Source organism: Acanthochromis polyacanthus, chromosome 2, assembly GCF_021347895.1.
Source record: "Acanthochromis polyacanthus isolate Apoly-LR-REF ecotype Palm Island chromosome 2, KAUST_Apoly_ChrSc, whole genome shotgun sequence".
Lineage (NCBI taxonomy): Eukaryota > Metazoa > Chordata > Actinopteri > Pomacentridae > Acanthochromis > Acanthochromis polyacanthus.
This window is the reverse complement of record NC_067114.1, coordinates 41,499,386-41,523,262: the sequence shown is the minus strand read 5'-3', so window position 1 is coordinate 41,523,262 and position 23,877 is coordinate 41,499,386. Positions and strand designations below refer to the sequence as shown.

The 23,877-nt window shown below is 40.7% G+C and overlaps 1 protein-coding gene across 1 annotated transcript in view; it reads right to left on the bottom strand.

Annotated features, from left to right (window-relative positions):
* LOC110956505 (C-myc promoter-binding protein-like) overlaps positions 1–23,877 on the bottom strand; it is a 118,719-nt gene that overhangs the window by 77,597 nt on the left and 17,245 nt on the right. The window contains 3 exon segments of the mRNA XM_051944946.1: positions 2,791–2,860; positions 8,105–8,351; positions 15,008–15,338. Of these exon segments, the coding sequence (XP_051800906.1) occupies positions 2,791–2,860; positions 8,105–8,351; positions 15,008–15,318 (628 nt within the window). The 5' untranslated portion in view covers positions 15,319–15,338.

The following is a 23,877-nucleotide window of genomic DNA, read 5'->3' as shown; positions in this document are numbered from 1 at the left end:
TCCAGACATCTTAGGTATTTTTTTTCTGTTCTCAAAGTCAAAATGAACCAGCGAAAGGCAACTTTCCATTTTCACCCACCACATAACTGTAATAAGCTCCCAGAAAACTGTAGATTTGCTGCAACCCTCAGTTCTTTTAAATCACAGCTGAGGACTTTCCAGTCTCCCTCTGCTTTACATCAAAGCAAATCTAAGGCCTCTGAGTATCTTCAATTCCAAGGTAATTTTTACTTCTTACTTTATTTTACTTTTTTATTCCGTACTTATTGTGTCAAAATGTCTTTTTTTATACTTCTTTATCTCCCTTTTGCACTTTGTCTTGATGCTCTTTGTGTTTTATGTAAAGCACTTTGAAGGGCCTTGCTGCTTAAAAAAGTGTGCTACAGAAATAAACTCACACGGCCTTAGTAAAGAATGGCTAACGGGGATACACTGGGTCAGTGTGAAGCGGCCATTGACTAGTTTCCAATGCTAATGGGTTATTTTCCATTTTGCACTGAATGAAGTCCAGCCTCATGATTCAGCAGCCACATCTTGTATATTCTGCTGCATGTCTGACCCAAGAGCTGATTGAAATGTCAGTAGTTTTATGTATTTAAATCTATTACACAGTGAAGACTGAACTGATATCCTCTATCACAACCACTGTATCTGTCACAGGAATCACAGTTAAGATATTTTCCCCAAATTGTTCAGCCCTACTGAAAACCCATCTCACCCAATCTTGAGCACTAATTCAGAAACTCCGCAGACGGAGAAACACATTCACTGTTCATCACTGCAATGTCATTTTGACTTCAGTTAATAATGATAAGTACTCATAGTAGTTGCACAGCAGTGATGGGAAAAGTCGACAAAATTTAAATTGTGCACAACATAGGTAATTTTAAAAAAATGTACAAAATACTACTAGTTATATGTAAGGCTGCCTTACCACAGCAGTTACCCACAGCACCAGTAACTCCAGAACACATCTGAACATAGAGGCATAGTCTCACACTTTGGGGAAATCCATGCATTCAGGACCACCAGTTTAGTGGTAACAAAACCTGCCAACAGGAACCTGTAATGTTGACCAATTAATGTGTTTAATCCTCATAAAGCCCTAATAAAGTCCTCATAAAACCTGCCTTACACTTTGGATTGTGCACAAGTTAAGCCTAAAAGATACAGTGTCAAACTGTTTTCACTTTTTTCACTGGTTTAATTGAACAATAGATTCCAATAAGCAAAACTTGTGTTCTAAAAATGTATGTGACTCTTTCAATTTCCAAATTTATCATACATTTACTTGCTGGATTTAGATGCAATTTTAGTTTTATCTGAGTGTACACTCCCAACGAATGTCCTTGTAATTTATTATACTACAATTTGCATGACTTTTGTTGTGCTGGTTTTATTTGATCTGGTTTCTAATTGACTCATTAGTTTCAATATATTTAATAGTTTGTCTAATGCTGTAAATCACCTTGGTTACTGTGTTGTTGTGTTTAAATGTGCTACATAAATAAACTGACATGACTCATTATTTTTTCACAAATAAGCATTCAAGTCAAACTGATGAACCAAACTCCTCTTTTAGCTCTATTTTGGTCTCCACCATTTCCTGATAAACATATCTGACGTTTCTTCTCTAGCTCGTTAAAATTCTCTCAGACCATCACACAGAGCATGACTGCTGAAAGTAGTTGATGTTGCTGTAAAAGCAGTTGTTTACAACTGAACAGTTGCTGCCAGAGCAAATCAGTTACCTAATAAAGGTTAATAAGCTCTGCTGAGCTGCAGCGTTATGATTTCATGTGTCATTCAGGCAGCCCCTTTCACATTACACTATGATAACGTAAAAAGATCATAAATAATGCTACTTTAAGAACTAATTTAGTAAAAGGAGAAGGGTGCAGCCAGTTCTCCTCTCTACAAATTATACAAATATATTGTGCACAGTGATGAATGTTGTGTAGATGCACTTTCTCCAGAGTTAAATGTGCTCATTCACAATATTTCATCCCAAAACAACAACCACGTATCCACCAAAACAAACTTATCTTCAAACTGTCACATTTATAAACTTGATGCGGGCTGGATTTTCTCTGCCTGTATTGTGGAAAATAAGCTTCATTTCTGTGAGCTGACTCATCCAACGCATTAGAGAGAAACAGATAGGATCGCTCCATTCACAGTCTGCTGCATATTCAAGACATGTACGACAAAACATCAGCCAGCCAGCCGGAGGCCGAGCCAAACTCTGAGCCAAAGAGCGTTATCAGGAAATGACAATCCTCTGTGTTTTTGGCACTGGAAATCAGACATATTTAAAATAAAATATGTGAATAGTGAAATAATCTACATATTACCACTAAATATAAGCTAACTATTCAAACCCTGTAACACTGGAGGATACTATTGGCATGCACAGGCTTATCTCATCGCCCCAATTCTGAGGCATCAACATGCTTCAACAAGCCTGAACTTGCGGTGGTGCAGCTAGTGTACGCTGTAGGAGACTCCCCTCTCCAGAGGAAACACAGAGTTACAGCGAATACACAAACAGGCACTGTGCTAAATGCAATATTTATAACTTCAAGATAAGTTCTCTGCACCTGATTCAGTGTATTGTTTGTATAACTGCATGTTTATCTAAAATTACACTCTGACTATTCACAAGAAGCCAATATTAGCACTGAGGAAAGAGGGGAAGGATTTGCAGGCAACATGTTATTTGATATGTCAGAGGTTCACATCAGTGTTTGGATCTGTGTGCAGCAGTAGTTACGGGATTAGGAGGCTCACCTGCTTTGTAGGCTACTGTGTTGGTTTTGGCCACAGACTTCTTATAACACAAGTAGACAGAGGAGCCCCACTGAAAACAAGAGCAAAAAGAAAAGTTAGCGTGATGTCCTCTATGAATAATACAGACGACCTTTTGGTGAATCAGTAACAAAACGCATAAAAATCTAATCTGGCAAAGTACTCCATTTAAAAAGTGAAATTATGTCCTAATTATTTCAAATTAGGATCCCCATCAAATAAGTCAGTACAAGGACTCTTGAGGTGTTTGCATTTTGTAGCTCATTATGACTTAATACCTGATCTCCAATTATTAAAGTATTCACCTTGCTGCAGGAGTGAATGACACATTAAAAAACTTCCATTAGAGCCATTGCCAAGTTTTTGGACTGCTCTTTGCCTTCTTCCAAAAAACTGCTGGTTTCACTTCGTATCAGTACAGCTCATTTTAAAGTATATATTTGCCTATTATTCGTTACCTGGACTTTGAGCTCTGATTACATTTGAGTGCAAGGCTTTAGCAGCAGACTGTCTTCTAATGCACCACCAAGGAGACGGTTCAAAGTGGCCTTTTCTTCCAACAGATCATATTTTCTAAATTTTTTGAGAGCCTTTTTGCATTTATTAAACCCATGGAGCAGTGAGTTGGCAGAAAGTGAAGAGGGAGATGGGGGAATGAAATGCCCTTGCCAAATTTGAACAAGGGACTTTCAGACTAAATTGCTTCTTTCTCAAAACCTCAAGGCTACCAGGATTTTGATAACATCACCACATTTGGAGCAAGTTTTAAACCCATGTTGTACAAAAATGGAAACCAATGGATGTCAAGAAAATTAAACATGGAAGGCTGGGGTAAAATGGAAAGCCCTTTTAAGGCTGATAAGAGAGATGAGTACTATTTACAGTAAGTGCAGATGATTAACATTCATCTATTGTGATGACACTGGAAAAAACTCAACATATTTACCATTTACTGTGATTAAGCACAATTACATGTTACTTGTACATGACTTGAGTGTTTCCATCTATTACTTTACTCTATTACATGTACTAGGTGTTTTGAAGAACTTCTAAGTGCATGGGTACAAAAAGCAAACTAAAATTTGGCCAATATCCCCTTCAAAGTAGTCTTCTTGTGCAATGACATACTCCTCCCCATGTTTTGACAGCGTCTTGGACTTCGTAAGCACGACTGTGTCAAAACAGTGTTCTGTCAACTTGAGCTTCACTTTAGGGTTGTTTGATTGTTGCTTGTGCTGAATACACTCTCAGACGTCTCAAGATGTTAAAGTGGAATTAGATCTTGACAGTCCAACTCTGGAAGACAAGTCTTTGGTTCACAACCCCGTGAATGCTAAACAAAACACCAAATGATCTGGCACACTCTCTTCAATCTTGAAGACAACCAGCTTTTCCATTAAAGACTGCTGTTTAGTCTCGGAGCTGTAGGCGTAGACACAACTCTTGTCTCCATTGATGATCCTGGACATGATGGTTCAATCAGTTTGACAAAGAATTTTATGTTTGCTTTCAACAGAAGCTTAACATCCATGGTGAAATCATCACTGTACACTGGCAAGTTGTCAGAACGGGAAATCCAGAGATTGTTACAAAAGTGGCAGGAACACTGGGAGCTGTGCATCACTGCACAAGACATCAACCTCAAATAGGATCTACCCAGACTTAAATTATGTCTTAACCATCATATATGATACATATTATAATAAATTTGGCACAGAAGCCATTCCTCTGCAAAATAAGCTCTTTTACTATTTGTTAATACAGCACATTTTCCTGGTAATACTTCTGTAGTTTTGCTTGAGTTAAGCTTTTAATGCAGGACTGGTACTTTTCAAGCACAATGTTGATCGAAAAACTTATTTTCTCCAATTTAGCATGCCAATTGATCAAATTAACTGGAATATAGACTGCAAATTTATATTATCCCTTCAGCAGTTCAATAATACACATCAGAACAAAAAGGAAGTGCAAGTACACTCTGGGATTTGCATCTAGTAACTAAACCATTAGCATGTAGATTGAAGCGATGATGCATCTGATAAACAAACATTGAGACAATTAGTCACTGTGAAAGAAAGCTGGTGCTCAGCAACTAAAATGAAGGATGACCGTAGAGCTTCACTGAAATATTAAAATGATCTTCACAGCTACTGCATTAGTCAGATTGAAAAATTAGTTTAGTGAGATACTTATCCTCTCCTTCAGGCACCACGAGCCCCTGTAGATTTATTTTCTACTAGATTTTAGGACACGTACAGCCACAAACACAGAAACACTCAGTGTCTTGGAGGGGGATGCCTCTTCTAGGAAATGCCTGAGGACTCTGAGCAGAGACGGCAATGACTTTTTTGCTGTAATCTAATGCATGTGTGCGTGGTCGGATGTGTGGGAGAGAGAAAGAAGCAGGAGGACGTATAACAAATATGGCAGGAAAGTGGACGGAGCAAAAACACCAGGTGAGGAGAAAAACTGAACACAGGAGCAGAGGCCGCAAAGCTTGAGGGCTTTACTATCTTTTGTTAAAACAAAACAAAAAAAAAAAACGGACGTCATGAAAAAATTTCCTCAGGCAGTTTAGGATGCTTTTCCATAGTTGGATGCACTTGCCAGTTTAAGCGTCTCACCTGGAGGCTGAAATCTCTCTCCTGACTACTCAAAAAACCACCAATTAACTAACAAAAAACCATCAACAGATGAGGGTGAGTCTATTTTTCATCCTCTGGCCTGCACACCTCCACTCACAATATGTTTCAGCACAAAAGACAGAATAATTCCACTGAGTTCAAGGCTGGGATTTTTCTTTAACACAGCTCCATCGCTTTGGATACCCAAGCAAGTGTGGCAGCTAAATCTGTCATGTTTCATCAGGCTTACTCACTGCGCTAAGCTCAATGTCATTGTGTATCGCTGACTAGTTTCTCACATTTAAAACTTAAGACACTTTAAAAATGTGTGGAGAAAGATTGGAGGGAAGTCTGATGGAGTTGGAGTGGAGTTGAGGGTTCACAACTTGTGACTAAAGAAAGTCTTGACATTTCAAATTTCATGCAAGTTCTAACAACATAAGATAAGATAAGATAAGATAAGATAGACTTTATTGATCTCACAAAGGAGAAATTTACCATTACAGGGCTCTTAGAAACAAAAAACTCTAACCCTAACCCAACATGAACATTTGTCTGCTGAATTCAAAATGTCACTCAGTAACTTTAAGAAAGAAAACACACCGTGAGTCAGTGATGTCTGTTATGCTCAAGAAATTCTAATAGTTATTCTGGTATGACGAATTTGACCTTTCTGAGATGCCATTTACCATCAGCCTGTGATCTCGACCTCATTTTTCCCCCATTCTGAAAAATTTCTTTTGACATCTACAAAAAGGTGACAAAAAAAATTAACCTGAACCCTTGACCCCTACAGTGAGGGATGTGGTGACTCCGCAATATTGTTGGGGGCATTTTGCTGCCACGGTTTGCCGCAAATCAGAACAAAATTGCTCTGAGTGATCACCTTTATCCTATGATGAGACATTTCTATCCTGATGGTGGCGGTCTCCTTCAGGATGACATGCCCGCATTTATCAGGGAGATGGGGTCACTGAATGGTTTTTAAATTATATGAATCAGATGCTAGGACCTTTATAGCCACCAGATTTCAACTCTATTGAACATGTATGGGTGATTGAGGACCAATGGTTTTAGAAAGCGCTGCCCACCGGCATCATCAAAACACCAAATGAGCGAATATGTTTTGGACGAATGATGTTCCATTCCTTCAGTAGAGCTCAGATCCGTACCCACTTTATCATCTGCATACCATGCAGATGATAACCTTTACTGTTTGTCTGCTGCAACTGCTGAGTAATGCTCCACACACAATGCTCAGAAAGACTTAGCTTGTTTAGGCTTACATCTTGATAGCTCATAGTGTGAGCTGGGTGCTGCTGATAGCATTTCTGTTTAGCCATTCAACAAGTACAGTGTTTCCCCTCCCATATAACCAGTGAGGCGGCCCGCCTCGTTGGTATAGGCCACCGCCTCATTAAAATTCTGCCGACATTGCCGCCTCACTGGTCCGTGGCAAAAAAAAAAAAAAAAAAAAAAAAAAAAAAGTGCAGTGCAAAACCCGCCGGACCGACGAGACCGTCCGCGTTCTGGGTGCACGGCTGCGGCGGAGACGGCCCGATAGTATATATAATCCCCCCCCAATCAACAACTTTCAGCTGAAAGTGACCCCACCACCTCACAGCCATTTCAACCCAGGGGAAATACTGAAGTAGTACTGTATGTGTGTGTGTGTGCGTGTGTGTGAGCAGTGTATGTATGTGTGTGTTAGCAGTGTGTGTATGTGTGTGTTTGCACGTCGTGTGCAGCAGCCACTGTGGTTTCTACTGAGCTACACCTGATAAGTGAAAACTCCTAATAGTCTTTTCACAGCATCAGCTGGAGGAGGATTTAGAGCAAGAGACCAACAGACACAGTCAACTATATCTGAAGCTCTGGCAAAAACCCACATTAAAGTCCTCACAGGGACACTGGATAAGCAAGTTTCATCGCACAGTACTGACTGCTTGAATGCTTGAAGGCCACATTCCACGTTTTTTTAAAGCTAAAATTTTTGATGTATTTATTGCACCTAATTAGTTGCATTTCTTTTGACAGATCAGGCGCTGCGACACAAATGTTATGCTACCATTAAAGAGCTGAAAAGCTGTTTTCTGTCACTTGTAGGTTCCATCCAAAGTTTTAAAAAAAACTTTCATTTCATTGATTTATTTTTTGCTGTAGTAAATTGGTATCAAGAATCATAGGATTTCAGTGGTAATAAATGACAATACTACTGAACTTTATGTTCAATTGTGTCAATACTGTAATTTTGTTCCTGTTTTAGTCATGTAAAGTCACCATTTTATCCCCTTATGTACATCAATGTTAATACAATATTTTACTTGCAATTCTTTATCTATAAGCTGATATTCAGTTATTACTTTTATTTGATCCTATTTTAACTACCACATGGCTGCTACTACTATTGTATAACTGCTGATCCTGTTCTACGTCTAACTGCTCTGCATGTCGTTGAATTACCCTGAGGGGACAAATAAAGTTCTTTGAATTGAACAGAACTGAAAATTGTGACATTCTTATGATTGATGACTAAAAACTCTAATGCAAATCCTGGAAGTATCTGGAAACAACCTGGAAATTCCTCACCACACAAAATGTCAGTCATGAAAAGCAGTTTTGTCACGATGATAAAGCGCCGTTGTCTCGTATGCACCAGTATCTCCCCTCACCATGCTGCTGTTCAGATTCTTCTCCACCTTGCAGAAGGTGTGTGGCGGCGTCTCCCCCTTGCTGGGGATGATGATACAGATGTCGGTGACGGCCAGGGCGGCGTGAGGCTGGCTCTCGGGCGCCCGGCGGTAGGTGACGTAGATGCGCTGGGAGGAGTTTCCGCTGATGTTGGCGGGACGACCGGCGGGTGTGGTCTGGATTAGGTGGCAGCCCTGCTTCAGTCGCTCCTTCCACTCGTACAGAACACTGCAGGAGGAGGCAGAACACAGCGGTCAGCCAAACAAAACACCACATCACCGTGTAGCTGCTAGTGTGATTATGTGTAGAAGTGATCAATGAAATTTACTGTTATTATCTCGTCGGGCCAATTAGGTGAACATTTAAATCTAACACTGGGCATTTATCCCAGATTTCAGCAGCTGACAGGACAGAGCTGATTAATCTGCTCTGAAAAACCAATAAGAGATCTATGATCTTATAAAGTGCAGTGAGAGTGTAGCTTAACTTCAAACTCTGAGACACTTTTAACCTCAGTAACTTTAGCCACACTCACGGGTGTGCCTTCAAGTTGTGTTGTTGTTGCTAGCAAAGGTTTTTTAGAACACCAGTGAGAAGAAACTTGCAGATTCTCCTCCCACATGTACAGTAGGTCACCCAAATGAAAGCCATTTATGTAGTTTATTTGTCACACTGTAATCATACCTGTTGGAAAAACACTGACAGTCCATATCAGGCAACAATAACATACCAGCTCACATAAATAAACAGCAAAGAAATCTAATGCAGCCAAGTGAGCTAAAACTGCACCCAACCTGAACTGACAGAAAGCTCCGACTATAAAATTACACCTTTGATTCATTTTGTTCGTGGGTATTACTGTGGAAAGTTAGTGACGGACATAAAGTTGGATGAATGCATACAGTATGACGCTGTATTAAGAAGCAGCACAAACTCTATGCACTCCCTGTCTACTCATTTTCTTCTTTTTATGCAGTGACTGTTATGCTGTACTGGGTTAATATGCTATGATTAACAGTGTACTGTAAGGGGAAAAGTAAAAGCAAAAACACTTCTATCTTTGTACAAAAGCAACTTTTCAACACAGTGATCTCTACTATAATTTTGAAAACAGTTGTGTTCTGAAATACATTTGCACATTAACACCAAATGTACCTTTAGATCGGTAGGTAAAGCTTTTCACTGCAGGAATTCGGGGTGCAAAAGTTTACAAGGATGTTCTGTAAGCAGCTCCTTTTGCTTTTCAGCTACATTAACTCTGGATGCACCACAATAATGATGAAGATAGAGATACTGAATGTAACTCCATTTCTAGGTAGACCTAGGAAATAGAATGTTGGAGGATTGTTATGTGAAAATCAGATAGGGGTGGGTGTGTGTGTGTGTGTGTGGGTGTGGGGGGGGGGGGGGGGGGGGGTGCTTGAGACCACAAAGTGACTGCAGGAAGTGAGAGAAGCAAAGTAGTGCTTCATTCTGTGATAAACAGTCTATAAAAATAACAATATTAATCATCTAGAAATGCCAAACATCAGTGTCCGTGATCAGTTGGGCTGAGAATCGGGGTTGATGGGTTGCTGGGTGAGGACAGACTGATGTCTTGAGCTCTTTGTCATGTTCCTCAAGCTGTTATAGAGCAGTTTTTGCAGTGTGGCAGGTCCATTATGCTGCTGCAAAGTGGGAAGCCATTATCTTTCATAGTGAACTTAACATGGAGGCATGTGCTTAGTCTGCAACAATGTTTAGGTGTGTGGTTTATGTGAAAGTAGCATCCCGACAAATGCAGAAGCAAAGGTTTTCTCTAGCAGAACACTGCATTTTAACAGGATGATCAATGTTATTTACTCCACCTGTAAGTGGTTTTAATGTTGTGCTGACTGATGGAGCACACTCTAAGCTCGAACCTTTGGGCAAATTCCAACCACAAGAATCATGTATGTGGAACAACTTTTGAGGAAGTGAAAAGAAACAATTCTAGCGCGGATACTTCCGAGCAGTGCTAAAATACTAATGTGCCATCACAGTAGTGTTCTAGCACCGACGCCGACTGTTCAACTCAAAGAAGACAAACGCTGATTTGTTAAACTCAGAGACGACAGCGAGCATTATTTCTGTCCTCTCAGTGTCCTTGTCAAGTTTTCTACTTTCAAATATTGTCAGGTTTAACATAAAAGTCACCATATACACAAACACAACAAACTTATATTGTTATGTTTGACACTTGTTTACAGAACTGGAGTTACATCCAGTAACTAAGTTTAGTGTTTGGCACAATTAAAGTTTACGTCACTGAAAAGTTACTCGCCCCAAGTTTGTGGAAAGATTCCCCACTGGCCTACATGTATATTTGGTGTTGATATGAAAATGTATTTCAGAACACAAGTGTTTTCACAATTACAATAGACAGCATTTTGCTTAAAAGTTGCTTATATGAAGATAAAAGTGTCTTTAATTAATCAGGATGGCCTCTTTAGGCTAAAATCTCCTTTTTGAGCACCCAAACCAAAATAGTTTTACCCCTTCAGTTACATTTTGTAACTGAAAAATTATTTTTGGCCTCTTTTGGGATTTGGTGACTCCTCACAGTCCTCATGTACAGTGTTCACTGCAAATCATACATATTAACCCATACAGCATTACAGTTAGGCACAAGAGGACCCTCACACAAACCACTCAGAGGACACGAGGTGAGGTACATCGCAGTGGCAGCAGTTTTAAACATCTCTCTTTGGACTTCCATTATGCACTTATCCTCCATTACGGTTTCAAGTGAACTCAACGGGCATTTTGTGGCACTATGTGAATGCAGAAAAGAGAGCAGAATTTAAAGTGGTCATCTGCGGGATGGTTTATAGTCTGTTTTTCATTCTAGCGCTCTGCACATCTTTCTCTGCTGCTGTTAAATCAGAGCTTTTGTTTAGTCGCTGCAGTCCATGCCATCAGACCAGCGCTGTTGACATCCATCCTGTATTGACAGAACCACCAGTTCTGTAGAATATCAAACTACGCTTTGTGTTTGCTGAATTAGACCTTGAATAGACCTCTCCAAACAGATGGAGTTGTGTAAGGAGGTCAAAGCTTTGCAATGAATTTTGCAGAGGAGTTGGTCTTTATTCCAGCTGAGGGTGCCCACCTCTGACAGAAAACAACTTAATAAAAGACTAAAAGATTTATTAAATAACACGGGAATGTCACTTCTATTCATATTCTTATTTGTGCTCATTACAAACCATTTCACAGCAGATATTCTGACACTTCAAAGAGGGAGAAGCACAGGTGGAATTAACAACATTAATGATAATTGCATCCCATTAGGAGAACCAAACTCAGGGCTTGAATTCTGCACGCTGGCACACTGAAGAGGTGCAAGGATTAATTAGTTAGTTGTCAGCTGTTAAATTAATCGCCAGCTATTTTGATAATTGATTAAAGGAAAACAAATCTGAATCGCCTTATAGCAGCTCCTTTATGTTGAGTATTTCCTGATACTTTCCTCCTCTGTGACAGTAAACAATATCTGAACTACTATTTTTACAGTATATTAATCTGTTAATTATTTTCAAAGTTAATCAATTAGTTGTTTGGTCAATAAAATGTCCAAAATTGTGAAAAATGCCAATCAGCGTTTCCTAAAGCCCAGAGGACATCATCAACCCAATAATATTATCGATTAGGAATAAAGAAAACAGAAAACATTTCAATCTAAGAAGCTGGAATCCTATAATAATTACTCCAACCAATTAAAAATTACAGTGTAACATTAATGTAAGAGTTTCCAGCTAAGTGATGAATTCACTCATCGTTGCAGTTGTACATTACAGACTAAGCAACAACTCACCGTCACATGGAGCAGTAAGTAAAAATGCACGTCAGTGATGGCTACATCTGCACACAACCCCCCCACAGTCAGCTTCCCATTAGTCCTACCAGTGTCTGGGAAGTGCAGCCCCTCTGGGCTATCAGCACACCAAAGCTGCTGATACTGTCTGAGCAGAGCCTCTGTGTCAGGGCCTGATAAGCACTACACTCTGTAGTGTCAGAGGCCAGCATGAACCTCCTTAGCATTGTCACCACCTGCCTCCGCCAGCCATAGGTGAGCAGCGACTGAACAAACAGTATTGAATTCACACTGTTCAAAAGATGTTGCTGAGGATGACACCTGTAACTGCGCTTCACTCCCAGTTTTTGTTGCAGAAATCACAACGGGGGAACGGTTGCAACGCAGACAGAAAGCGTCCGCTGTGGAAAACTGCTGCAGGCCAATTTTCAGACACGGCAAAGCACTCTGCAGTTAAGACTGCGCTTCACGTTCTACCTTTTCTCACAACAACAAGGAGCAGGGAGGTATGTAGAAAGCTGACAGTTACAGAAACAGCACCGCACTGCTTGCTGAATGTAGGAGTCGATCATTACTAGAAGTGAGGCAAATAATGGAAACAGCAACATGCTGTAATACATACATAAATAACATTCCCATATGGGTTTGGTCGGCTCACACTCAGTGCACTTCATTACAGTGATTCATTTCAGTTGTCTAGAAATGTCAGTGCAGCTGGACTCCTCGTATATTTACAGGGAGTACCAGAAAGTACAGCAAAATGAAATGTGAATGAGTGCATGTTTCCATCAACCACCTTTGTATTCGAGAATCAATGAATGAGAAGCAGGTGCTGCAATTTCAAAGTGCAAATGTAAAAATGAATTTCGATCTTCCTTTCTCTGCTTCAGTATTCACGGTTTCTATTTCACTGTTCATAGAAGAACAAGCCTGAGGTTGACATTTGCAGTTTTTAGTGAAATAATCAACAGCTACAGGATGGATTTCCTTGAAATTTGCTACACGTATTTACAGTAAGTTTCCCTTAGGACGAACTGTTAGAACTTAATTCCTTCACTTTCATGTCGTTTCATCATTTTTCCATCCATTTTGTGCAGCTTATCCCATTTTTCCAGGTGAGCTGACACTGCTGCAAACTTCACTGTGGTTGTATGAAACACTTATTCTGTCCCCTTCCTTTCCTAGCATCAATATAAGGTCAAAACTCTGTTTTTGTTTTCAAAGTTAATGTCAGGAAGGGAAGGCCAATCTGGTCAAAAGACATGACGATCTTTATATGATCACCATAGTACATTATGATTTCAATTATATGAGGATCTTTTGGACAAGAATCACAATCCGTGATCTCAATCATGATCCTCTCCACAGACTTAGATAAATATAATCACAGGACTAGTTGTACATATAATTGCCTGTTAAGGCTACAGGTCCAACTCAAAAATATATATGTATTGTGGCCATCATCAATGCCATTCAACTACCTCCTCATGGACAGACTTAAACTCCACCGTCTTGGACTGAAGCTGACAGTTTGCTATGTCATAACAGGCAGCTTTTATGGTATCCTTGTTCATTTCTGCAGCGTCAGTGATCCTGGTGTAGCGGCATGTGAACCAGTTGGAGTCAAAGACAGTAGAGTTGGAGTCCATCTGTAGATGAGACTCGGGAGGCTGCTGAATAACATGGAGGAAGATCACAGCAGCAACTATGCCTGCAAGGAGGAAACACTGGATGGGACAGACAGGGTTAGTTAGTTAGCAGGTTGACAGGTTTGTGGTTTTTGTTTTACAAAATATACAAAACCAACAACATTTCTGTTATTCTCTGCTGCAAAGGGGAACTTCGTTTTTTTTCAACCTGGGGTCTGTTTTCATTTGTCATTTCATACATGTGAGTGATGGAGAAATGAATTTTCGACATAGCTCCAGTATTTAGCCGGGCAGGCAGCTTAGCAGCTCAGCTAGCGAAAAGTATGGGGTAACTTGTCCCCCGTGTCAAAGTCCACCCTAACGTGCTTTTTTCCCCACACTGACCGGCTCAGATAGTCTCAATGAGTGTCCCACAACATACTAGAGATGAGAAGTGAACGAAAACCTCCCCATTACTTGGCGATCACTATTTGTTGTGGTCTGTATCCAAATCTCAGGACGCTAGAAAGCAAATCTCATTTCAAAATCGCGCGATAGCTCGTGCCAAAACACCTCTCGCGCGATTTCACGAGCCATCACTGCTAAACACCAGCATGTGAGCATGTTAGCACACTGATTAAACCATCTGCTGCAATGCAACACTGCTGAACAGAATCACAGATCTGCTAGGCGTGTTGCAGACTGAGGGTGCATCCCAATATGTGCCAGACAAAGTTTCATTCTGTCCAAGTAGATAGTATATCAAATGCAGTATGTCAAAAGTACCAGATGTCCAACTACATCTGGTCAGATTTTGCAGCTATCTTTTGGTTTTCTTTTCTTTCTGACCCTTGTTACATGCAATGTCTCGCACTAGCATAAACAAGCCACCAAGTGCAGTACGCATCCATCCATCCATCATCAATACGCCGCTTTATCCTCACTAGGGTCGCAGGGGGGCTGGAGCCTATCATAGCTGATTTGGGGCGAAGGCAGGGGACACCCTGGACAGGTCGCCAGTCTGTCGCAGGGCTACATACACAGACAAACAATCACACTCACATTCACACCTACGGGGAATTTAGAGTAACCAATTAACCTCAGCATATTTTTGGACTGTGGGAGGAAGCCAGAGTGAGAAAAAGGGGAAGGAAGAACATGCAAACCCCGTGCAGAAAGATCCCGGGAAGGGTGGGATGTGAACCAGGGATCTTCTAGCCACAAAGTGCTAACCACCATGTCACCATGCAGACAATATTTTCCAGTTGTATGCATACTGAATGAAACCCCATGTACTTTGTGAGGACAGCAGCAGCAAGTAAAAGAGAGAAGTATGCAGGCGTGAAACAGTCCTAATTTTCTGTGTTTTGTACACAAAAACACACATCGCAAACAAAAACCAACACTCCTTTGGTTCTTACCCCAGGTCAGTAAGTGGAGGCTTGTCGCGGCCTCGTCTGTAGCACAGGAAGATCTGCGGCGCCATGAGGCCGCCGTTGTTGAGATCAGCCGACTGGCCGGTTGGGGTCGCCTCTATGCAGGTGAACCCTGGCGGCACCTCCTCGCCCATCGAGCGGATCACCACAGCCACGTCGGTGATGGGTGCCTTAGGCTTGGCCGTCTTGTGGCAAACATCATCGAAGTGGATCTCCTGGTCCAACGGCTTGGACGGATCCGTCAGACCGGCCACCACAAAGTAGTCGGCTACACGAGGGCCTTTGTCCTCCATCATTTCCCATCCCAACCGACTGCCTTCAGAGCGAAAGAGGGAGAGAGGGACACAGGGAGGGAGAGAGAGACAGGCAGGGAGATTAATTTTCGTTGTGGTAGCAGGTACAGCCGGTTCTCGCGTCCTTGCTACGGCAGTAAAATAAAAAATCTGACGGTCATAAATCTTACTGAGAGGAGGCCAGCAGAAGGGCAAATGAGAAAAGAGGGTAGAAATAAGAGTAGAAGAGAGTATATGATTAGGTATCAGGCAGCAATTTGCAGTTTAGTTAGTTAACAGACGGTCTTTGACCAGACTGACTTCAGGTCACGTGATCAGCTGAAGGTTCAGCGTCCTGATTCAAGGACACACGTGGCTCTGATGAGGACAGAACATCGCTGGTGTTGAGGGTTTTGAACCTTTCTCTAATTCTCACAAGTGAAACAGCTCAGTTAAAGCCTGGCTGGCTTCACAGACCTGAGTTTGCATTTTAAAGAGGGAGCAGTGAGGTGTTTCTTCACACTTAACATTCTGCCTCAATTACATTCCAGTCCCGCATTAAATTGTGAGCTTAGAAGCCTTGTGATATCATGAAGCCTATTAGGAAGAGCGATAAAAGCCAAATACTAGTTTTCTTAATCTTTTCTAAGAAGGTCATGTCCTCACTGCACAACATGATCTGCACTCACTGAAGAAGCAGCGGCTGACAGGTACAATGACATGGGTGAGTAATCAAGTCAGCACTAGAGAAACGCCTGAGGTGTCGCACTCAAGTGGAAAAAAAATTGTGAAAACAGGCTTGTTAAAGACAACAAATAAAATATCCCTGGTAAATGACAAATTCTGGAGAGGTGAACATCTTGAACAGCACCACTAGCACTAATCGTCAGTTAAACAAAAGCCTGAAAACAACCCTTTCAAAAGCTGCAGATGTGACGATTTCAGACAAGCAACAGTTCATAGTACATGAATCTCCAAGGAAGATGACTACATGTTCTGCTTCAGAAACGCAGGAGAAAGACTCTCTGAGGATAACCGATACATCTTAACATGGTGTTACTTTGATCCAGCTCTTGATAACTGATGTTTGCCGTGTCACGATCATTGTGGCTCGTTCAAGACAACCAAAATCAGGAGCACCAAGGTCAAAATATGAGGCAAAACAACTAAATGTGCATTTGGACCAAAGACACAACTGAGAATATTAATGGAGTGAGGAGAAATGGTGGCATTTTTAATAGGAGCAGCTGCTGGAGGTTGGATTTGGTAAAAATATTTAGTTAAGCGTGTGTCATACCTTCTTCTAAAAGCCAGTTGTTTTGCACCTTGATTTGACTTTTAGTTGTATTCTGTCAATTGTGAAGCTAAATGATTGAAGCATGCAATGATGATGACTCTCCTTTAATAAATTGTTTGAAAATATATTCCTTAATAAGGCAAAGCATGAGAAATATGCACCTTAACTGTCAATTATTTTTTCTATAAGCATATGGAGACAATACACTGTTTTCTCTTTTATTACAGCAAATAATCGATTATTGATTGTAAACATGTTTGACTATTGGTTAAGGAAACTGAAAATGTGGTTCCTGATCAACAACAATATATTTATACTAGTGCTGTGCAATGATAAAAAAAAAATTAATCGCAATTAATCGCATTGTTATAACCAAAATTAAATAATGAATTTAAATGTAGTGTGTTCTGCACTTCTATTTTAAAGTACTGCTATGTGAACATGTGAACAAAAATGCAATAAAACTTGGTTTGCAAACATTTTAAACAAATAAAGTGCTTTTTGACAGCAGTATTTCCTTGACACAGTAACAGTTACCATATTTCTTGTAAATCTCAACTTACACATTATTATAATAAAATCAACTAAAGTCAGAGCTATTTGCCACTACAAGGGCATTAACGTTTCATCAGGTTTGGTGTAGAAAAACAAGTTATCCTCAGAGTCCAGAGCCACGATGACAACATTAGAACAGGAACCTTCCCAGCAACAGCAAGATAGCTTTATAAATTTGTGTTGTTACTGTTTTCTGAACAGGTACCAGCAGAAACATTTTTCTTCTATCAGAGAGCAGCAGAAACAGTCTGTGTTCAGCAGCAGCTGTCCTTGCTAGTGAGGTGAAGCCGTCAAGCACAAAAAAAAGTACACAGCTGGGACTGAATGTACAGAGAATCTCAGACAAAAAGAATAAATAAACAAGAAGTTTTACCAAACTTGGACCGCCCGGCGACAAAGATGACCCCTGTGACCTTGAAAATGAGGCCAAGGTTACCAAATGCGAACTTGACCTGTGTCTTATTATGGTACACCTGTGTACCAAATATGGTGAGGCTACATCAATATTTTATGGAGTTATCGCACGGAAACCAAATTGTTACAGACAAACAACCAACCAACCAACCAAGACCATGCAGCTCAAAACAATACCTTCCGGAAAACAATGTTTGCCGGACGGTAATAAAACTTTCAGTGATGCATTTTGAGGGAGGCTCATATGTAGCTAACTACGCTGAAGCATTTGCTAGCTTGTCTTATTTTTGTTTAGCGATATTTCCACCACACACTGCATTCAACACAGTTTGCTGAAACCTCCCTCTACTGTTTGGGTGAGAAGTGATGATGCCCATCCCAAGCCCTGATCAACATCCTACCCTTCCTGTGACCCTTGGTTTTTCTGCATGTGTAGTCAGAGCCAGTGAGCAACAGGCTTTCACAATAACAATAATAATAATAATAAATTGCCTTGTCCAATCCTAATTTATACATCATAAATCATGCCAGATGTCACATAAATAAATCAATACCAGGTTTTTGTCCTGCTTTGGCAGATACAGCATTTACTGTTGCCATTTTTGTCCAGTTATTTTCCATTCTACAAACATTACTGCCTTGAACAATAAACTTGATGTGACCGTTATTTCCTGATCTCTTCTTGGCAAAGGAGGACTCCATTTTGGATAAAAGTCAGAATGCTTAATGGCTAAAGTGTTGTTTTACATTAGACTTTTGGGGTGTTTTTTTGGTAACGTTGGGGTGTGGTGGTGTAAAATCTCAGTCTGCCTCAGCGACACTGAAGCCTCCGGGACATAAGTGAGTCTCTGTGGGTTAAAATGAAACTTTACCCCCGACAGCATTCTGGCTCTTCTCCTGGTCAGTTACATAAAAATATAAGATTACATTAAGCTCACTGCAGCTGAAGTCAAAAGGTGCGTACAAATACTTCAAATACCAAAACTGTCATGAATCACAACTTTACACACTTGGCAAAGAGAGGATGTAAAGCAGTTATATTTCCTTAAATAAAAAACATTTCCACATCACAGGCCATTACAATTTGTCCTCTGGATAGTCACTTCATTGCAACCAGATTTGTTAATCCAAAAGCTTTTGCTCAATTTAATTGTGAATAATTCAGCTGGACAAGGCCTGTGATTCCAACCATATGCCGTAAGAGGGTGTGGGAAGAGAGCTTTAATTAGCGGGGTGTGTTAGCCAGTCTAAATGCGTTGGCTCAGGGGAAAGGTGAAAAAGCTGCCAACTTTAATCTGAGTGATGCTATGAGAGCAAAACTCCAGCTGCCATCACAGCTACATAAAACACCGTAAGTACCTCATCATGAGAGACCATTAGAAGGCAAGAAGAGAGCAGAGCGACAAAATCTTTCTCTATTCTGGCCTTGACCAATGACTTGCTTTCATCTGCACATTGTAATTTTTGGTCTTTGTTCTTAATTTGCCGCAATGTTGAAAACATTTCATGTAAAACTTTCCTTGTGCTGCATGTCTCTGCTGACTGACATGAAGTAAAAACATAAAAACAGCCAAATTATGTTAATAACAAACCATGTAGGCTGAAGATTCTGTCAGTAAGGCAGCAGCAGATGGAACAAAATCCCATGTGTTTCTGTTTTCTTGGTTAACAGAGCCAGATTTTTTTAATCTAATGAGTGGGTCTATCTATGCTTATCTGTTTTGGACTAACATTTAGTGGATAAAACCTGGGTGTTTATTGGTATAATAAGATGATCTTTGCAGGGTCAACAAGCCAAGATTACACCCAAACAAAACAGTGATGTGTGTGTCTTTGGTTGTTCCTTCCAGCTATTGACAGATGGTGAGAAAACACCAGTATACTGTGTCCTGGCTCTTATACTCAGATTACAAATGCATCTCACCTCATCATTTCGACACTGTGGGAAACCAATGAGAAGACAGTCACAGCGCAGGGAGCCGATTCTCTGAGCCAAGTGATGTCTGGCCAGCTGTGATAAGGCAGAAACTGGACCCAGGCCTCTGGAAGACGTGTTCCTCACATATTATCAAGACTTCCACAAATAATCCTGTCTAGAGCTTCACTATTGATTGAATAATAATCACGGTTATGATTTTGGTTCACCACAAGTTCAAGATCAACTGAGATACTGACATTTGCAACGCATAATCCACTCATAAAAAAAAAAACAGTCCATGTAGATAAAATCACTTGGTTTCAACTTGGGTAAACCTAAACCAAAGAAACTCTGAGCACATTCATTCACGAGGCAGGTGAGCAGGAGTTAGACAATAATTGCATCTTAAGTTATACAGTGTGCCAGAGTTTGATTGAAATTTTGGTAAATCTGACATTAGAACTCCTTATTTCACTCTTTCTAAAGTAATTTTTATTTGCACACCTGTCTGAGTTGCAGGGCCGTATTACCTCATTCCAGACTAGAGGTTTTTCTGTGCATAGCCACCTAGCTAACATCTACCAAAACTTACAAGTGAGGCAGTTGGGAAATAATTACATGTATGTTTTGCCCCTAGGAGATGAACAGTATCCAGGCCAAGAAGAACCGTTACTGCATTTTGTTGCGATGGTTTGAACATTAGCAGGAATGTAGCAGAACGTGTAGCAGAAATAGTCCAAATCATTAGAGGCAAGTGTCACCGCTCAGCAGCCATATTGGTAACGGCCCAGGTAGTTATTTTGGGCTAACAAGGTCAGTCACCTATTCTTAATGAATGGAGAAAGAGTCAGAAATGCAATTTCAATGATCACCAGGACACAAACAAACTGCTTGAGGAAAATCGCCAGTCGAATCTGATGTTTTCACCCACAATAAGGTTTGAAAAAATCTTCTATCGCTTCAGGCTATTACTTTGACAACGTATTATATAACGACATTTCCTGGTTCTGCTGTTACAATGCAGACAGATGTTTTCTGTGGGGTCTTGAGTCACGCACCCACCATGTTTTGCATTACAGAAGCCTCCATTTCTATTTAGGATTCCTTACATGAGGAGTTTCTCCTTTATAACATCTCTGGAACAGCCTTCCTTACAGATTGCCAAACGTAGCAAAACCGGCTTCTCATCCAGCAAGCAGAGCAAGCAGCGATGCATCAAAGTGCTGAGAAGGCACAACAGTGTGAAACACCCATCTGCTGTATCAGCCCATGGATTTTTCATGCACAGATCATCACTGGATTCCCTCACAGAAGCTGTATCCAAAAGATGCAGAGCTGTGACTGTGGAAGTGAAAGAAAGCAGCGCTCAGTTTATTTAGATCCAAAGTGCAGTGAAAATGTTTAATAAGTGAAGATCAATGTGTAATCGTAGTCTCAGTATTGATATATTCAGAATAAGCCTGATTTTGGCCATAACCACGCAGCCTCAATTCCAACTAGTAAATCTATTCTGACATGAGCTTCACTCCTTTGACTGTGAGCTGGAGAACAGTTGATTAACATTCTATGTCTCAAAGCAGTACATTCAAATACTACTTTACAAACTAGTCACACTACTCTGTAAATCAGCTCTAGAAAGACATTTCACCATGCTGAATGTATCTTTCATCGACTTGCTGACAATTTGCTCCTCTGTATACCATTTCTAGGCCATGCTGCGTTCATTTTATTGCTTCGGTATGTTTAATTTTGCTCTCAGTCACTAATTTGTTTCCATACTTGACTCTTCTCTGCTCTGTGTAAACACAGCCTGCAGTTCAGCCAAATGTCACTGATTTTTTGTCTTGTGACTGTTTGTTACAGCTGAGTCAATTGTAGCTTCTCAGTGGTGTCAAGGAGTGGAGAATGTTTTTTAATCTAGTTAGTGCAAGTGCTTTATTTTTGGCAAACCTTTAAATGAAACATGCAGAAAAAAGTAATTTTTGATGAATTATCATGATTTTAAGCTTGGAGTTAGTTCATTTTCCCCATGGGAACTGCAGATCACAGATAATTAGTTCATAGATAGTCATAAAGTTAAAAATCCAACACTTCCCTGTGTTTTTACAGTTTCTCGCTCTGATAAATAGTGTTATTTTCACATTTTTTAAAAGACAATGTGTTTGTTTGTTTTTTCAAACTCACCAGCAGGTTTGGGGGTTCAGAGAGTTAAACTAAGTGACCACGGGAGCTTGAAGGTCCGTAACATCTGCACAGCATCCTGAGTCCAAGACCACAGTCTGCGTTCAACTTCCTGCCCAACACACTGAACAGCCTCATAAATGTTCCTGGGACGCTCGCATTACAACACACTGGTGTAACTCTCAGAGGGCAGGATGTGGGACACGTGCTTAGTTCTCTTACAGAAATGTTTACTCGGGAATTGAGCACAAGGCAAAACACATTAGAAGGTTATTTCTCATTTTAAAATGAAAACAAGTCCACTGCTGCGCTGGTGCATGTGAAAACTCAGCTGGTTTGAATCATCACCATACCAATTCAAAACACATATAGTTTTGTAATAACTCTGATTCAAACTCCTGCTTTTGTAGAAGAGCTGAGACACGAGAAGAAAACACAGTATTAGCCCTATAGGAAACATCACGAACACACACATTCCTATTGCACCTTCACATGTGCTCACAACACTCGCTGCGTGTTACGGGAAAAGTTGACAGGCACCCTGAAGACGAGGTGAGAAGTCCATGGAGTTGTGCGTATGAGTTCATGTGTGCTCACACAAGGTAGGTCCTGAGGTGAAGTTCTTGTATTTCACAGCCAAAAAAAACAAGCACAAACTAACATTCTCAACACACATGGTTTTATTAACTGCAGAACGTCGATCTAAGTTCCATTGTTACTCTTTTTTTTTAAAACAAAGCCAATGGTGAATATGTAGAAACTATAAAATAACGTATGCACTATATCACGAAGGGAATGGTGGAACAGCACAGGGGTGTGAGAGCCAGTGCAGCACATATCTCGTTTCTTGCAAATGACTGCAGCTTTACTAACCCGGTGGGATTTTGCATGAGACTCAACTGACATAAAACAGGCTTGGGTATTATTTCACAGAGCACGCGGTAAGTACAGCTAACTCCACACTTATTACAAAAGTGTAACAAAAGAAAGATGTTGACCTAATTCATTTCAGTCCTGTTGATGCGAAGCAGCAGAAAGCTCAGTAGTGTCACCTCTGTCGACTGAGCCACATGACGGGCCAAAGAACGACACTCATCCCTGCCATGCTGTCAGTCTGCTAAAAATACAACGAGAGCCGAAGCAGCAGTATCGCGGCACACGTTGCATAAGGATTACATCTATATGCACTGCATATGTGGGGCAGTCCTGAACACCCACTGAAATCAAACAGCCTCTACTGTCTTCACCCTACTCCCTCTTCTTGCCCTATATTTCAAGAATAGAAGAAATCAACAGAACTGAGGAGAAAGGAGATCCAGGTGACAGAATGAAAAATGTTTATTTCACAGCTCCTACTCACACTAAAGCATCGGTGAATCTTTTTGTGAAGATGACTGCGCTGATTCATGGTCTGCACAACCTACGCAGAGAGACGCTCAGTAACACTATGCTGCACTGATGTGATGATTAAACTCAGAAAACACAACAATATTGTACAATTAACTTCAACTAAATATGAGATGTTGAGTCTCTGCAGGAACAGTTTCTTTACAGGGTTTCTATCCAGTTAGAGCGAGCAGGCAGGCTGAGAAGGCATAACCAAGCGAAACACCCTTCTACTGTGTAAGCCCAGGGATTTTTCATGCACAGATCATTGCTGGATTCCCTCCCAGGAGCTGCATCCAAAAGATGCAGAGCTGTGACTCATACTGTGCCTGACATGTAAGAATGAAAATCTGCAACACAGCTTAAGTGGTCTAATCCAAATATCTTAATTTGCTGGCTGCCCTACTTCTCCCCTGGCAGACTGACCTGGTAGGGAAAGCGTGACTTGGTCTTGAGGTAAACGCCCAAAGAGTCAAATCCAAGTGAATCCTCCTGGCATGAATGACTATTAACGTGGAGGAAAGGATGTGCTCAGACCACAGGCCTCTTTAAAAGGTCACTGGAGCCCTTCACAGTGGTCCTAAAGCACTGCAGAATGTATTTATGCATTTTTGAATTATTTATGACGTAGGTTTGATGCCTTGAGACGTGGCTTTCCCCAAGACTTTGCAGACTATTTGTCTTTCTAAAGCCAAAATCAGCATTTGACTGCAGAATGTCTTCAATGACGTGGTTCATTTGCCTTAAACTTCTAAACCCCAAAACCCATCAGTGGGTTTGAAAGACGTGTTTTCTGTAAAACAAAATCAATGAAATTACACAATTTATCAGA